Here is a 15,454-nt window from a genome sequence, read left to right on the forward strand (position 1 = left end):
CTGAGACAGGAGGATTGCTTGAGCCCAGGAGTTCGAGACCAACCTGGGCAACATAGCAAGGTGCCTGTCTCCACAAAAAATTTAAAAATCAGCCAGATATGATGGCATGTGCCTGTAGTCTCAGCTATTTGAGAGGCTAAGGTAGGAGAATCGCTTCACCCCAGGAGTTAGAGGCTGCAGTGAGCTTTGATGGCACCATTGTACTTCAGCCTGGGTGACAGAGTGAGACCCTGTCTCTAAAACAAAATCAAATGAATGAAAATAAAAGCATAAGTATAGATACCATAGAGATTCATACAAGAATACTATAAATAAATGTCCATCAATAATTTTGAAAATAGAGATGAACTGGATGGTTTTCTGGAAGAATATAAACTACCTCAATCAACTCAAATAGAAATACAAAACCTGAATAAAGCAATAACCATTAAATAATTTGAAATCATAGAAGTTTTCCCTCTCTCCTCCAACCAAAAATATTAGACTGAGACCATTTTACAAGTGGGTCTTACCAACTCAACCAATATGTAATTGCTTAATAAAATAGGATTAAAGAGAGAGAACTAGAGGGAAGAAAAGAAGGAAAGAAGAAAGGTAAGATAGACGAAAGAAAAACCCAGTTATCTTATGAGACTGGTATAATATTGATACGAAGACCTGATAAGAACAATACAAACAAATAAAATCATAGATGAATCTTACTTATGAGTGGTTGTAGAAATCCTAAATAAAATATTAGCAAATTATTCTAAGAATGGAAGAATAATTCAATATCTGAAAAATCTATTAATGTTAACTTCACATTCATAGATAGCAGGAAAAAAGTCCATATGATCAATTTTATTTTTTATTTTGTTTTGTTTTTGAGATGGGATCTTGCTCTGTCACCCAGGCTGGAGTGCAGTGGGACAGTCACATTTCACTGTGGCTACAACCTCCCAGGCTCAAGCGATCCCCCCAATTCAGCCTCGCAACTAGCTGGGACCACAGGCACATAGCACCATGTCCAGCTAAGATTTTTTAAAACATTTTTGTACAGACAGGAGGATCTTGCTGTGTTGCCCAGGCAGGTCTAAAATAATTGTAGGGGATCAGTCAGGGTGGTGGGAGATAAAGTTATAGGAAATAGACACAAACCTTCTTGGAAGGCTGGGAGGTTTGCATAGCTTCAGTGAAAGATTTGATTGAAGGCAGGTGAATTCTCTTAAAAGCTTAGGATGTAGGTACATAGTAATGTAAGGGAGTTTATCTAAAGAGCTTGTTTACTCATGTGGTCCTAAGACAGACCTTTGATCATTTGCAGGACTGCTCTCTCTGGGGAGGATGACCAGATTACCCACAAGTGTGTTGACTCAAAGCCTTTGTCATTAAATCTGTGCTGAATAAATGCCCACAGGGCCAGCTAGTCAGGGCATGCGGCTGCTGCAATTCTTTCTGTGAGCAGCCTGGCCCCCTAACCACTCTTTTACTGAATACTGGTGTCTGAGTACGTTATTCATCCGTTGTGCAGCCTAAGTCCATGGGTCAGACCCTGGCACTTTAACTCCTGGGCTCAAGCAGTTATTCCACATTGACCTCCCAAAGTGCTGGGATTACAGGAGTGAGCCATCATGCCTGGCCTTATTTTATTTTTTTAGAGACAAGTTCTTGCTCTTGCTAGGCTGGAGTGCAGTGGCATGATTATAGCTCACTGAAACCTTGAACTCCTGGACTCAGGCAGTCTTCCCATCTCAGCCTCCTAAGTAGCTGGGACTAAAGGCACATATTACTGCTCCTGGCTAATTTATTATTATTTTTTTTAGAGATGGGGTCTTTTTATGTTGCCCAGGCTGGTTTTGAATTCCTGGACTCAAGCGATGCTCCCACCTGAGCCTCCTGAGTAGCTGGGATTATAAGTACAAGTTACTGTGTACAACCCATATCAGCATTTTAATACATATTGGAAAAGAATCCATAAAAAAACTAATAACTCATAATTTTTTTTCAATGGAGAAAATCCAGAATAGAAGGGAAATTTCTTAACCACAGTAATTGTTTTCATTAAAACATTTAGCAGATAACATTTCTAATAGTGAAATTTAGAAGCATTCTCCTTAATATCAAGTAAGTATAGAATAAAATATGATAGAAGCATTCTCATTAAAATTGAATATAGAATCAAGTGTAGGATACCTACTTTCAACATTACTATTTCAACATTGCTTTGTAGTTCCTAGCCAATGCAATTTGACAAGAATAAGAAATGAGATAAAGAATATGAAAACTTCTTTATGAATAACAAAATAAACCCTACACAAGATGTTTTGAACTTTTGTCAAGAAAATTATAAAACACTGAAGCATGTAAATACCTCACTATATGGCAATATGTACCATATTCATAGTGGAAAGATGTAAAGAAAAATGTCAGTTCTCTCCAAATTAATCTCTGTATTCAGTATATTTCCAGTCATAATTACAAAGAAATTTTTCATGTATCTTGAAAAACTGATTGTAAAATTGATACAGACAAGTAAATACTCAAGAATAATCATTAGAGTCCTAGAAAAATGTATTGCATCTGATAACAAGATTTACTACAAAATCATGATAGACAGTATGGTTTGATGCTAGGATGGACAAATAGATCAGTGGAGCGTAATGGAAAGCCCGAAACTCATTGAGATCCTTGTGAAATTTTAATGTATAGGAAAGAGACCCTACAAGTCAACTTTTATTTAATAATACTCAGTGAGCCTCTACTGCATTCTACACACTGTTTTAGTCCCTGGTGATATAACAGTGAATAAAAACAAGTAGTGGGTGGGGTACAGTAGCTCATGCCTGTAATCTCAGCACTTTGGAAGGATGGCTTGAGCCCAGGAGTTTCAGGCCAGCCTGGGCAACAGAGTGAGACCTCATCTTTACCTAAAAATAAAAAGTTAGCTGGACATGGTGGCATGCACTAGTAGTCCTAACTACTTGGGAGGCTGAGGTGGGAGGAGCGCTTGAACCCAGGAGGTCAAGGCTGCAGTGAGCCATGATTGCACCACTGTACTCCAGCCTGGGTGACAGAATAAGACCCTGTCTCCAAAAAAAAAAAAAAAAAAGCATTTATTAATTTGGAGTGTGAGTACATAAATGTTGGTTACTTCATTATTTCCATTTCTGTACATTTAAAATATTTTAGAACAAAAAAATGAGTCATGCCAGCTATACCAAAATATCACAATTTAGTATAAAACTGAGGCAATGAAAACATTGTGCTACTTTCCTTGAAAAAGAAAAGTAGATCAATGCAACAGAATGAAGACAGAAAAAAAATTAGACTTCAGTTCTCTTATGAATTTTTAAACTCTTATAGTCAGTATATGCAAAAAATTGAAGTTAAATTATTTGATTTGTCATTTAAAAATATTATAATGTTTACATATGTTTACTTTAAGAATGATTTAAGGCTACAGATGGAAGCCCAACGCATTTGCCTCTCTCTGGTTTATTCAACTCATGTGGATCAGGTCCGTGAATATATGGAAAATGAAAAAGATAAAGCTCTTTGCAGTCTTAAAGAGGAGCTTATTTCTGCTCAAGAGGAAAAGATCAAGGAACTTCAGAAAATACACCAGTTAGAGCTACAGAATATGAAAACTCAAGAAACAGGTAAAATGATTTCTGACTTATAAGTACCATGATCCAAATAAGTATTGGATAGAGCCCACCATTCTATAATTTTTTCCTTGTCATAGAACCCACAGAGGAAGGTAATTTCCAGTTGTTCATATAATCACTAGGCATTCATTTAAGTGCTTGAGAAAGCTGAAATCATTTTCCAATAGGAAGTCACAATCCATTGAGAAAGTATATATAAAATAAACAATTTCTCCAGCAGAAGAATGAATAGAAAGAATGGGAGGAGAAAGGAGAAACATCTAGTGCTTCCTGGCAGGATGCGTAGGGTGAGGTGGGAGACAGAGTAGTGGGGTTGGAATTCTAAGGGAGGCTCTGGAGTCCTTAGAATTGAGGTGTAAAGGTACACCCATTTTGAAAAATTGAGAGTTCAAGGTGTGTGAGAAAGTAGTTGGGGGTATAGCTGGAGAGATTGGCAAGAGCTTGATTAGAAAAAGTTTTATTCTGAAAGAAGCATGTATAAGCCTTATGCTGTTGGTGATAAGACCTACTGCAGGGTTTATTAAATGGAGTAACACAATATGGTTTTTATTTTATGATGACACCACTGGGGTGAGTTGGGGGAGGTGAGATTAGTGATTAGAACACCAGGTAAGCAACTAAGGCTGTCGTTTCCATGAACAGTAAGTATTAACTAAATGTTAATGAAGATGGAAAAGAAGTTTGCATTCAAAAGTAGAAATTTGAGAACGGCTTAAATAAGAGTACAAACTTTTAAATTTCAGGAGTGCTTTGGGTTTTAATTTAATAAGATTTTAAGCATGTAATATTTTTATTGATGTCCTCTTGAAACAGGTTAGTGTTTTTCAAACTAGAGGCTAATTAATAGGTCCATTAATGGGTGGTGAAGTCAGTTGAGTGAGTAATGATCAACATGTAAAAAAAAAAAACAAAGTATAGTAGAACAGAAAACATTGGAGTACATGGCACTATAGTAGAAGAATAAATATTGATTTCTGAGATTTTTATTTCAGTTTTACATAGATGTATATAATAGGTTACGATATATGATGCATTTTTTTATGTTGGGTTGTATTAAAAAGAAGGTACTGCTTTGTACCATTTTGTGGATAGAAATGGAAAATCTCACAAATTTTCTGAGACAATGTTGAGCAATGGAAAATAACTCAAATAAATTAAGAATTTAAAATGATTCTTACTGCAGGGGAGTTTCCAGTTGAAACATAAGTTAAATATTATCATAGTTCTTAAGTATGTAAATTGAATCTCTTAATCCATTATCTGTTCTATTAGGTGATGAAGGAAAGCCTTTACATCTGCTCATTGGAAAACTTCGAAAGGCAGTGTCTGAAGAATGTTCTTATTTTTTACAGGTAAGATGTTTAAAAGTACTTTTATGGCCAGGTGTGGTGGCTGACACTTGTAATCCCAGCAATTTGGGAGGCTCAGGTGGGCGGATCACTTGAGTTCGAGACCAGCCTGGCCAACATGGTGAAACCTGGTCTCTACCAAAAAATACAAAAATGAGTCTGGCGTGGTGATGTGTGCCTATAGTCCCAGCTACTTGGGAGACTGAGGCATTGGAATCGCTTGGGCTTGGGAGGCAGAGGTTGCATTGATGAGTGGAGATCATGCTACTGCACTCCAGCCTGGGTGACAGAGTGGGACTCTGTCTCAAAAAAAAAAAAAATAATAGATTTAAAAAAATAAATAAAAAGTACTTTTACACAAGGAGTGCTAAATTATAAGTTGCTACTAATTTGATGATCACCCAGCCTAGTTTTCTCCACTACCTTACTTCAGAACTGTACTTAGAAAGTATTACTGAGTTTTGAAGTTAAAATGAGCATTAAAAATTTTCCTGATAATCTGTTTGAAACAAAAGAAATTCAGGTAAATTATCTCACCTGTAGAACAGACAGTAATTGTTGGTGTTGCCATAGATGAGTTACAAGGACAAGATGGAGACATCCTGGGAGACTGTGTAGAGTGAGCCAAAAACACTAAGATGGCACCCATCTTTCTGGGTCCCAGTGTCTTTGTCTGTAAATTGGGTGATTGTTTACGGTTTCTAAAATCAACTCTAATGTGAGAAAACTGCATCTTAGGGGCTATGCTGAAAATTTAATAAACTTAATTATTAATTGACAGTATAGTTTAAGCAAATCTCAAGAAATCTGAAGAAATAGCAGTGAAAAATTTGATTTTTAAGTCTAGAAGTTGGTGGTGGTAATTTTTTAGTTATATGAGGAACAAAGGTAAAAATTATTTGAAAGTTTATCAAATGATTATGGGGCATGTATTGTTTTAAATGATGATAGAATTGTCTGTTGCCCAGGAGAAGAACCAAAACAATGTGTCACATATTTTCCTTTTTTTGTGTGTGTATATAAATTACATAAAACTGTTCTCATGTGTTAGGAATCTTTTTTGTTTTTCTTTTTTTATTTGAGACAGAGAGTCTTGCTCTGTCGCCCAGGCTGGAGTGTAGTGGCACAGTCTCGATTCACTGCGACCTCTGCCTCCCAGGTTCAAGCTATTCTTGTGCCTCATCTACCGAGTATCTGGGATGACAGATGCAGGCCACCACACCTGGCTAGTTTTTGTATTTTTAGTAGAGATGAGGTTTTGCCATGTTGGCCAGACTGGTCTCAAACTCCTGACCTCAGGTGATCCACCTGCCTCGACCTCCCAAAGTGCTGGGATTACAGGCGTGAGTCACCACGCCTGGCCTCATGTATTGTGAATATTTTCTTAAGTATATGAATGTTATTCTCTTGCTTGATATAATTTCTTTAGAATTTATAGATTTCTTTCTGATCAGCATTTCTGAACTTCCATCCTTGTCCTGTGGTGTTTTTTCAAAGGTATTTGAGATTACAGAGATAACATCAGAAATAGGATCCAAGCTAGGAAGTAGTTGATTGAAGTATAAGATAAATTTTATTATTACAAGGAAGCAAAAAAAATTGTGATTTTTTTGCAATGAAGATTATTATCTTCCTAAGATTTTATGCCAGAGAGACAGAGAAATTTAGACTTGTTTCTTTTGCAGATTGATAAGGGTATGGAGAGAAGGTTTTCTTAATTATTTTTATGTGCCATTTTGACTGCCTTACAAGGAGAATAATGTTTAATGATCTTTAGAAGTAGAAATCAAAATTTAAATTCCTTAAAATACCCAATTTTGTTGACAGACTTTATGCAGTGTCCTTGGTGAATATTATACTCCTGCTTTAAAATGTGAAGTATATGCAGAAGATAGAGAGAATTCTGGTGATTACACTTCTGAAAATGAAGATCCAGAATTACAGGATTATAGATGTGAAGTTCAAGGTAATGAAAGCTTACCATACTATTAAACAGTATTTAATCCTCTTAAATTAATTGATGACAAATCTTTACTTTTTATTATGATTTAATCACCCAGCCAAGTTATTTATCATCTTAACATCTTATCCTCCTTTCAGGTTCATGAAATCTTATATTTAATATACACTTAAAATTTTTGTAATGCAATAACGGTGATATGAAGATAATTGGAACTGTCCACTATTGTCTGTCCTCTCTCTCTACTCTTATCTTTTTCCTTATCCTAATTCTTTCTTTTAACTTTTTATACCATAGATCCAAATTTTTAAAAGTTACTGTATTTATTGAATAAGTTCATGTCAATGTTTTTTGCTTTAAAATGAGTAAGATTAACATTAAGAAATAAGAAATATATTAGTATCTTTCTTAATATAGATCTGCTATAAGTTTGTTTTAGCAAATAGTAACCTCACACTTTTTTGATGTTCTTTCACAGATAAAATGTTTCCTAGCCTTATTTGTATAGATAATGAACAAAATGTGTATAAATTAATGACTATCAAAAGAAATTAACATACTTTACTATGAAATTTTCAAGTTATCTTTGTAGCAGGCATTTCACATGAATGATATTTCAATTTTTACTTACTAAATATCTGGGGTTTACTTCTAGCAGGCAATTTTTTTAAGTTATAAATAGGTGAATAATATTTATTGGAAGATGCAGACTTTTACTGTGAAGTGAAATTATTATAATTGTTTACCATCCAGACTTTCAAGAAAATATGCACACTCTTCTCAACAAAGTAACAGAAGAATACAACAAACTCTTGGTACTTCAAACACGACTAAGCAAGGTCTGTGAAATGGAAAATGTATTGTAATATTTGCATTTATTGTATTACCTGCTTTTTTATAAGCTGCTTTTATCAACCAAGAATTTCTAAAATAAGAGAACGTGAAAAAGGAGATTGGGAAAAGCAACATATATTTGTAGTAGATAATTTATATTGGTAAGCTGAAAAAATTTCTGCAAGTCGAATAATAACCCCTTTAGAGAGTTTTTAGAATTATGATAATTTAAAATATATATAATGTATCAACTGGTAAACTGTGTGAAACAATTGCATTTAATTTTACTTATAACATAAAGCAGTGGGCTTTCTGTTTTAGAGAAAATTGGTAATGAGTTTAGTTGCTTAGTACATAGCTAATTAGTTTCACACAGCATTATATATGTCAATTTTATGTTCAAGCAATTTTTAAAAACGTCTATAGAAAACTAGGTAAGATAGTATACATGGCACAGTGTAATTTATTAACTCTATCAGTAGAACAACTTAAGGCATATATTGGCAAGGATAAATGTAATTCTCATGTAGAAAGAAATCCAGAAAGATGTCTATGTCTATTTTTGGGGGGTGCTTTTTGATGTTCAGTTAATATTAAAATGTTTAGGCAGATTTGAAAGATTTAATTGATAGTGAAAGTTATAATGTTGATGAGTTATGTTTTGGCTGAAATTCTTCCTCTCCATCTCTCTCCCCTTCTTTCTTTCCCTCCTGTTTCTTCTTCACTCTGTTTCTGTGCAATTAAGTACAACCTTATCTAGCCTTTCCAAAAATCTATAAACCTACTTCAGTAGATTTATATGAGTAGAATCTATTTTGGTTTCATCTCTTATTTTCTTGTTCATTATGGATTTATGCCTTTTAAATATTCTTTACTATCATTTTAATTGCGTAGTCAAAAGGGAAGAGGTTTACGTCACTAATCACAAATGTAAATGCCTACATTAATTTAGTTAATAAAATAAATGAAGAAAGCCAAGGCCAAGTGAAACCTGGAGAAAACATGCCTCATCCAAAAGGGGCTGCGGCTGCCCAGCTTATGCATCTTGTTGCCATTAAGTAGGAATCAGGGCCCAGTGTTGCTAGTACTTTTAATCTATTAATTTTATATGATTTTTTTTTCTTTTAAAAATATTAGGAAATATAAACCGGGCATGGTGGCACATGCCTGTCCTCCCTGCTACTTGAGAAGCTGAGGTGGGAGGATCACTTGAACCTAGGAGTTTGCGGCTGCATAAGCTATGATTGTGCCACTGCACTCCTGCCTGGGCAACAGAGCTTAAGACTTCATCTCTGAAAATATAACACACACACACACACAGAAATATTCAAAATAAATGGATTCTATTTTAAGGTTGGGAAACAGAAAGCAGCCAGACAACAACAAAAACTGTTTTGTCCCCAAAAGAGCACTATAAAAGTATAGACTGGATTTAAAGTTCAAGCCTTCACTTTGTAACCTCAGGTATAAACACATGCTCAGTGTACTATCTTGAACTAGTTTTCTTTTTACTTTAATCTATTATTTCTCAACTGTAGTATTTGCTGCTTTCTGATAATATTTTCTTCCCTTAGCTTCTGTAGCTTTTCAAGCCTCCATTTTGGACTTTAGCTACCCTGTCTATTTTACCAGGGATCTTTATTTGATCCTCTTAATCTGAATGCTTTTTTCATATCCTTTTGTTGCTTCTAGATCTCTATGTTTAGGTCAGTCCTTCTGAGCTGCAGAGTCATATATCTCATCAGTTATCTCTACTCAAAACTCTTTTAGGTATGTTTCAATCAGCATATTGAAATATGAATTTATTAACTTCTGCTGCTTAAACCAGCTTCTCCTCTTGTCTCAGTTTCAAGGAACAACATTCAACGAGAAACTTGGGGATTTGTCTTAGATAGTCTTCTCTTTTCACTCCTGGTCTTCTACCATACTGATATATACACTGAAGGGAGTACAAAGAATATGAAAGAAAAACTTATACTTTGTTCTCATTTCTTTTTTTTTTCTCTGAGACAGAGTCTTGCTCTGTCTCCCAGGCTGGAGTACAGTGGCACGGTCTCAGCTCACTGCAACCTCCACCTCCCAGGTTCAAGTGATTCCCCTGCCTCAGCCTCCTGAGTAGCTGGAATTACAGGCACGCTCTACCACACCCAGCTAATTTTTGTATTCTTAGTAGAGACGGGCTTTCACCATGTTGGCCAGGCTGGTTTCGAACTCTTGACCTCATGATCTGCCCACCTTGGCCTCCCAAAGTACTAAGATTACAGACGTGAGCCACTGCACCCAGCCTACTTATTTATTTATTTATTTATTTATTTATTCCTTAGATCTGAGGACAGACTGGACAGCCAATATTTATTATTTGCTAATTAAATGCCAGGTTGTTCTATGTACTGGGAATAAAGTAATGAAGTCACCAGACTGAAGAAATGTATAAATTAATGGGATTTATGAACTAGTTTAAGGAATGTCATATACATATATAGTATTTTACATATATACACACACGCATATATAAAATAGTTTTCCATGGCAACATTCTAGTAGGTGTTTAGAAGAGAAATGTAAGGCCGAGCATGGTGGCTCATACCTGCAATCCCAGCACTTTAGGAGGCCAAGGTGGGCCAATCACCTGAGGTCAGAAGTTGGAGACCAGCTTGGCCAACATGGTGAAACCCCATCTCTACTAAAAAAAATACAAAAATAATTAGCTGGGTGTGGTGACACGTGCCTATAATCCCAGCTACTTGGGAGGCTGACACAGGAGAATCGCTTGAACCCAGAAGGTGGAGGTTGCAGTGAGCCAAGACTGTGCCACTGCACTCCAGCCTGGGCAACAGAGTGAGACTCCATCTCAAAAAAGAAAAGAAATGTAGGTAAATACATTTGCTTAACAGGTAGATGAATATAGCAAACAGGTAGATGTCTTTTCTGCACAAGGGGTAATAAGAAGATATCATATTTGAATTCTGTAAATTAGCTGCAGTTAGAGAGGCATTTCAGAGTTACTTTGGGATCAGGATCAGCACTGCAATACATCACTGCCTAACCTTTTGGCTTCATCTCCTAATCTTCCTCCTCATTTCAGCCATGCTGAAATACTTAGTTTCCCAAATGCACCCTGGGCTTTTTTGGATGCTGCCCTTTCTGCATAATACTGCCCATCCCCTCCCCGCCTTTTTGGTTTGTTCCTGCTTATTCCAGTTGGTTCAAATGTTTACTCCCTCTGTGTCATCTTCTTTACCTTCCTAGGCTTAGGCATTTATTCCTCTGTTTCCTTAGCAACAGTACAGGCCTTGGTTATCGTGCTTCTCTTTTTTTGTTACTTTATTTTTTTTAGTTACTTATTTTTTTTTTTAATTTTTTTTGAGATGGAGTCTCGCTCTGTCGCCCAGGCTGGAGTGCAGTGGCGCGATCTAGGCTCACTGCAAGCTCCGCCTCCCAGATTCACGCCATTCTCCTGCCTAAGCCTCCCAAGTAGCTGGGACTACAGGCGCCCGCCACCACGCCCAGCTAATTTTTTTGTATTTTTAGTATAGACGGGGTTTCACCATGTTAGCCAGGATGGTCTTGATCTCCTGACCTCGTGATCCACCCACCTTGGCCTCCCAAAGTGCTGGGATTACAGGCATGAGCCACCGCACCCGGCCTTTTTCATTACTTTAAATACTTGATTACCCTTCTGTCCTTCTTCCATGTTCCTATAGCTTCTTATACATATTTGCATTTGTATCACATTACTTTTCATATTATATAATTGTTTGTTTACCATTCTGCCTCTTTCACTATTATTCTAAACCCTTTGGAATCAGGGAATCTTCTGTTTATTTTTGTTTCCTCCTCTTATCACAGTGTTAGCATACAGTAAAGGCTTAATAAATGTTTGCTGAATGAGTTAGAAAGATTGGACTGGAAACTTAATAATTTACCCGATGATCTTTATTTTCCTTGGGAACTAAGAGGCAAGATCTCTGTTGAAATGTACTCATGGGGTAGGAGTTGGTTAGAGGATTTATAAGAGTAGTAGACAGTTAAAACAGCCTTCTTGGCAAATAGCTTTTTTCTTTTGCTCACCTGCTTCTACACTATCCTTTGTTCGTCTGGTCTTGCAAGTCCAAACTCTTTCCCCTTGCTTTTAAAGTCTTATGTAATTTGGATCTATCTTATTTAACTAGCTTTATTTCCCCCTCTGTATCCAAATTAAACTCTCCTCAAGAAGATCATTGTCAATTATGGCATATGTCATTCTTTCACAAATATTCTTACTCTTTCTTCCTTAGAGCATTCCCAAATCATTGCCAAAAATATATGAGCCTAAATCAAAATTGACTTCCATAATTATTCAGATCCACATCAGTCTTCTGTATCATTGTAGTTATAGTCAAATTTTATAGTTTAGCCATTCTCTAATTGTTTATTTTCCCATCTGATTGATGAATTCCATGCAGGCAGATATATTGTTATTTTTTAAACGGATTTTGTATTTTTACTCTCTCTTGTCACAGTGCTGGTCACGTTGATTATTAAGTATTTGATGAATGAATAAATTAGTACACACAGGTATCTGACATATTGCTGCTTAATTTTATTTATTTATTTACTTATTTTTTTGAGGCAGAGTCTTGCTCTGTCTCCCATGCTAGAGTTCAATGACTCAATCCTGGCTCATTGCAACCTCCCCTTCCCAGGTTCAAAAAATTCACCTTCCTCAGCCTCCCAAGTAGCTGGGATTACAGGTGTGCGCCACCACACCTGGCTATTTTTTGTATTTTTTAGTAAAGATGAGGTTTCACTATGTTGACCAGGCTGGTCCTGAACTCCTGACCTCAGGTGATCCACCCGCCTCGCTTTCCCAAAGTGGTGGGATTACAGGCTTGCTGCTTTTTAATAGTTAAGTAAATAAGCTGAGATTTATCTATTTTCATTCTTTTCTTTTCCTTTGTTTACTGTACAGAGCAGCATACCATTTGTCAGTTACCTGGTTGTACATAGGATATATCTAGAGATACATAAGCTTTATTAATCAAGTATTGGTAATATAAAATTTATTATGTACAAATTGAAATTTGAAAGTCCAGGTTATACTATAAATACTGTTATCAGCTTTCTACCAAAATTCTCAGAAGCACTTGTTTTTGTAGTAAAATGAACTTCCTTTTAGATAACATTACTAACATAATTTTAGTGCTATGAAAGGTATGGAACATGAATTACTGTTACAGAAGAGAACAAGGAATAACTTAGAAGGGAAAACACTTATATTAGAGTGCCACAATTTTCGGTGATTTTAAAAAAGTATCTTAATGCAGAGTTGCTTTAATATAGCTTTCTAATTGCTGGATTACGTATTTATGTTACTGCTGTTATTCTGTGGTTTTCAATAGATTTGGGGACAGCAAACAGATGGTATGAAACTTGAATTTGGAGAAGAAAACCTTCCAAAAGAGGAAACAAAGTTTTTATCAATCCATTCTCAGATGACCAGTTTGGAAGACAGTGGTAAATTTTGATCATATACCACAATGTGGTGTTTTTATACCAAATATTGAGTAATTTGCTTTTTTACTTTAAAATTTGAGCTAACATAGTGATGTTGGGCATTTCACTGTAGCCTCTCTGATCTCAATGTTTTCGTCCTTAAAATGAAAGATTTGGGTTACTTATCTATTTGGTCCTTTTTCACTTCTTATGTTCTGTAATTCTAAATTGTTTTAAATTTTAAAGATATAAAATGTTGGATTTAGGAGTACTACAGCATGAGGATCAAAAAGATGATCTTGAATTGTACTATTTATATTTTCTTGTTTTCATCAGAATGAGTTTAAATTGAAACCAGAGTTATTACCACTAAAAACATACTCTTTCAAAAAAGAATATTTTCTGTACACAGTGATTGTGCTATTTCACTAAGAAACTTCTGTTGAAATGTGCATTTTTTGTCTCTTTATATAACATAGATGTTAATCATAAAAGCAAGTTATATTCTCTGCAACATCTTGAAAAAACTGAACAACTTGAAGAACAAGTTCAAGAATTAGAAAGCCTCATATCCTCTTTGCAGCAACAATTGAAAGAAACTGAACAAAGCTATGAGGCAGAGATCCACTGTTTACGGAAGAGGCTTCAAGCTGTTAGTGAGTCCACAGTTCCGCCAAGGTATTCGTCTGCTTATAGCTTCATTCAACAGTATTTGTAGCTTTGTAACAATTACAGTATCATCCAGAATGGCTGTTTACAAAAAGTAACTTAAGCAAAGTTGCTGAAAAGAGATAGGATACAGCATTTTTAAGAAAGAATAGCAGGAGATCATTCTATATCTTTGAAATGCCTGAAATAAATGTTGATGTAAATCAAAGACATTATAGGAATTCTACTTAAATTTTTACATTATAAAGATGTTGGTTGTTGTTAATCTGCTTAATTAAATCGGCAGTGTGCATGTATTTGCAGTTTATTCTGTACCTAGTCTTTGGTACTTTGATATGGTGAATACTTAAGGAATATAAGATAGGATCATTCCAGTCATGGCAGGATTTCCTCCACTTTGTCTCATGTTCAAATTAACCACGTCCAAAGTAGAACTCTGGATCTTCTCAAAATTTGCTCCTTCTGCAGCTATATCCATCTGTCGTTACTCCTCTTTCTCTTATACCTCTTTTCTAGTCTATCGAGACATCCTGTTTTCTCTACCTTCAAAAATATATCCAAACTGTACCACTCCTTAAAACCTTGCTGGTCTCTGCCATCCTTTTGTCTCACCTGGATTACCCTAACTCCTCCCTAAAGTCTGTTCTCAACACAGTTAGAGCAGGTGCCAGAATCTTGCTTTTAAAATTTAAAATAGATTATATCATTCCAAAGTTCTTCTGTCCTACATGATGAGTACCCATTACTTTTCTGACTTTTAATCTCCTACTGACTTGTCTGTCACTGTCTTCTGACCCCAAGATGCTGTCACCAGTAACAAGCATTATCAGTATGCTTCTGCTTTAGGGACTTCTCATTGGCTGTTCCTTCTACCTAGAATAGTCTTCCTCCAGATGTATGCCTGGCCAACACCCTCACCTCCTTTGGATCATTACTCAAGTGTCATGTTCTCTTGAGGCTTTTCTTAATCACTCTGTGCAAATTAAAATTGTCTCCTAGAATGCTGATTCCTATTTCCCTACTTTACTTTTTCTATGTTACTTAATATTGTCTACTTTTATATATGTATACATTATACACATTTTATATAGTATATATTACATATATAACTAGGCTGGTTGTGGTGGCTCATGCCTGTAATCCCAGCATTTTGAGAGGCTGAGGCAGGCAGATTACCTGAGGTTAGGAGTTCGAGACTGGCCTGGTCAATATGGCAAAACTCCATCTCTACTAAAAATACAAAAATTAGCCAAGCATGGTGGCATGCACCTGTAATCCCAGCTACTCAGGAGGCTAAGGCATAAGACTCACTTGAACCTAGGAAGCGGAGGTTGCGGTGAGCTGAATTCACACCACTGCACTCCAGCCTGGGTGACAGAGCAAGACTCTGCCTTAAAAAAAAAATAAAAAAAAAAACAGGAAAGTAGGAAATTAGGTCAGAGAGGTGATGGGCACAGGGTCCCAGTTGTGTTGGGCCTCATAGGCTATTGTGAAGACTCTGGGTAGAACCAAAAGTTACC

The 15,454-nt window shown here is 36.0% G+C and overlaps 1 protein-coding gene across 2 annotated transcripts in view; it reads left to right on the forward strand.

Annotated features, from left to right (window-relative positions):
• The window catches only part of AKAP9 (A kinase (PRKA) anchor protein 9), a 174,353-nt gene that overhangs the window by 68,386 nt on the left and 90,513 nt on the right, over nucleotides 1–15,454 (forward strand). For both annotated transcript variants that reach the window (XM_011963235.1, XM_011963236.1), the window contains exons 9-14: nucleotides 3,425–3,638; nucleotides 4,920–4,999; nucleotides 6,824–6,962; nucleotides 7,710–7,795; nucleotides 13,172–13,286; nucleotides 13,745–13,943. In XM_011963235.1, the coding sequence (XP_011818625.1) occupies nucleotides 3,425–3,638; nucleotides 4,920–4,999; nucleotides 6,824–6,962; nucleotides 7,710–7,795; nucleotides 13,172–13,286; nucleotides 13,745–13,943 (833 nt within the window). The remainder of the gene's footprint in view (nucleotides 1–3,424; nucleotides 3,639–4,919; nucleotides 5,000–6,823; nucleotides 6,963–7,709; nucleotides 7,796–13,171; nucleotides 13,287–13,744; nucleotides 13,944–15,454) is intronic.

The sequence above is a fragment of the Colobus angolensis genome, unplaced genomic scaffold, assembly GCF_000951035.1.
Source record: "Colobus angolensis palliatus isolate OR3802 unplaced genomic scaffold, Cang.pa_1.0 Scaffold605, whole genome shotgun sequence".
NCBI lineage: Eukaryota > Metazoa > Chordata > Mammalia > Primates > Cercopithecidae > Colobus > Colobus angolensis.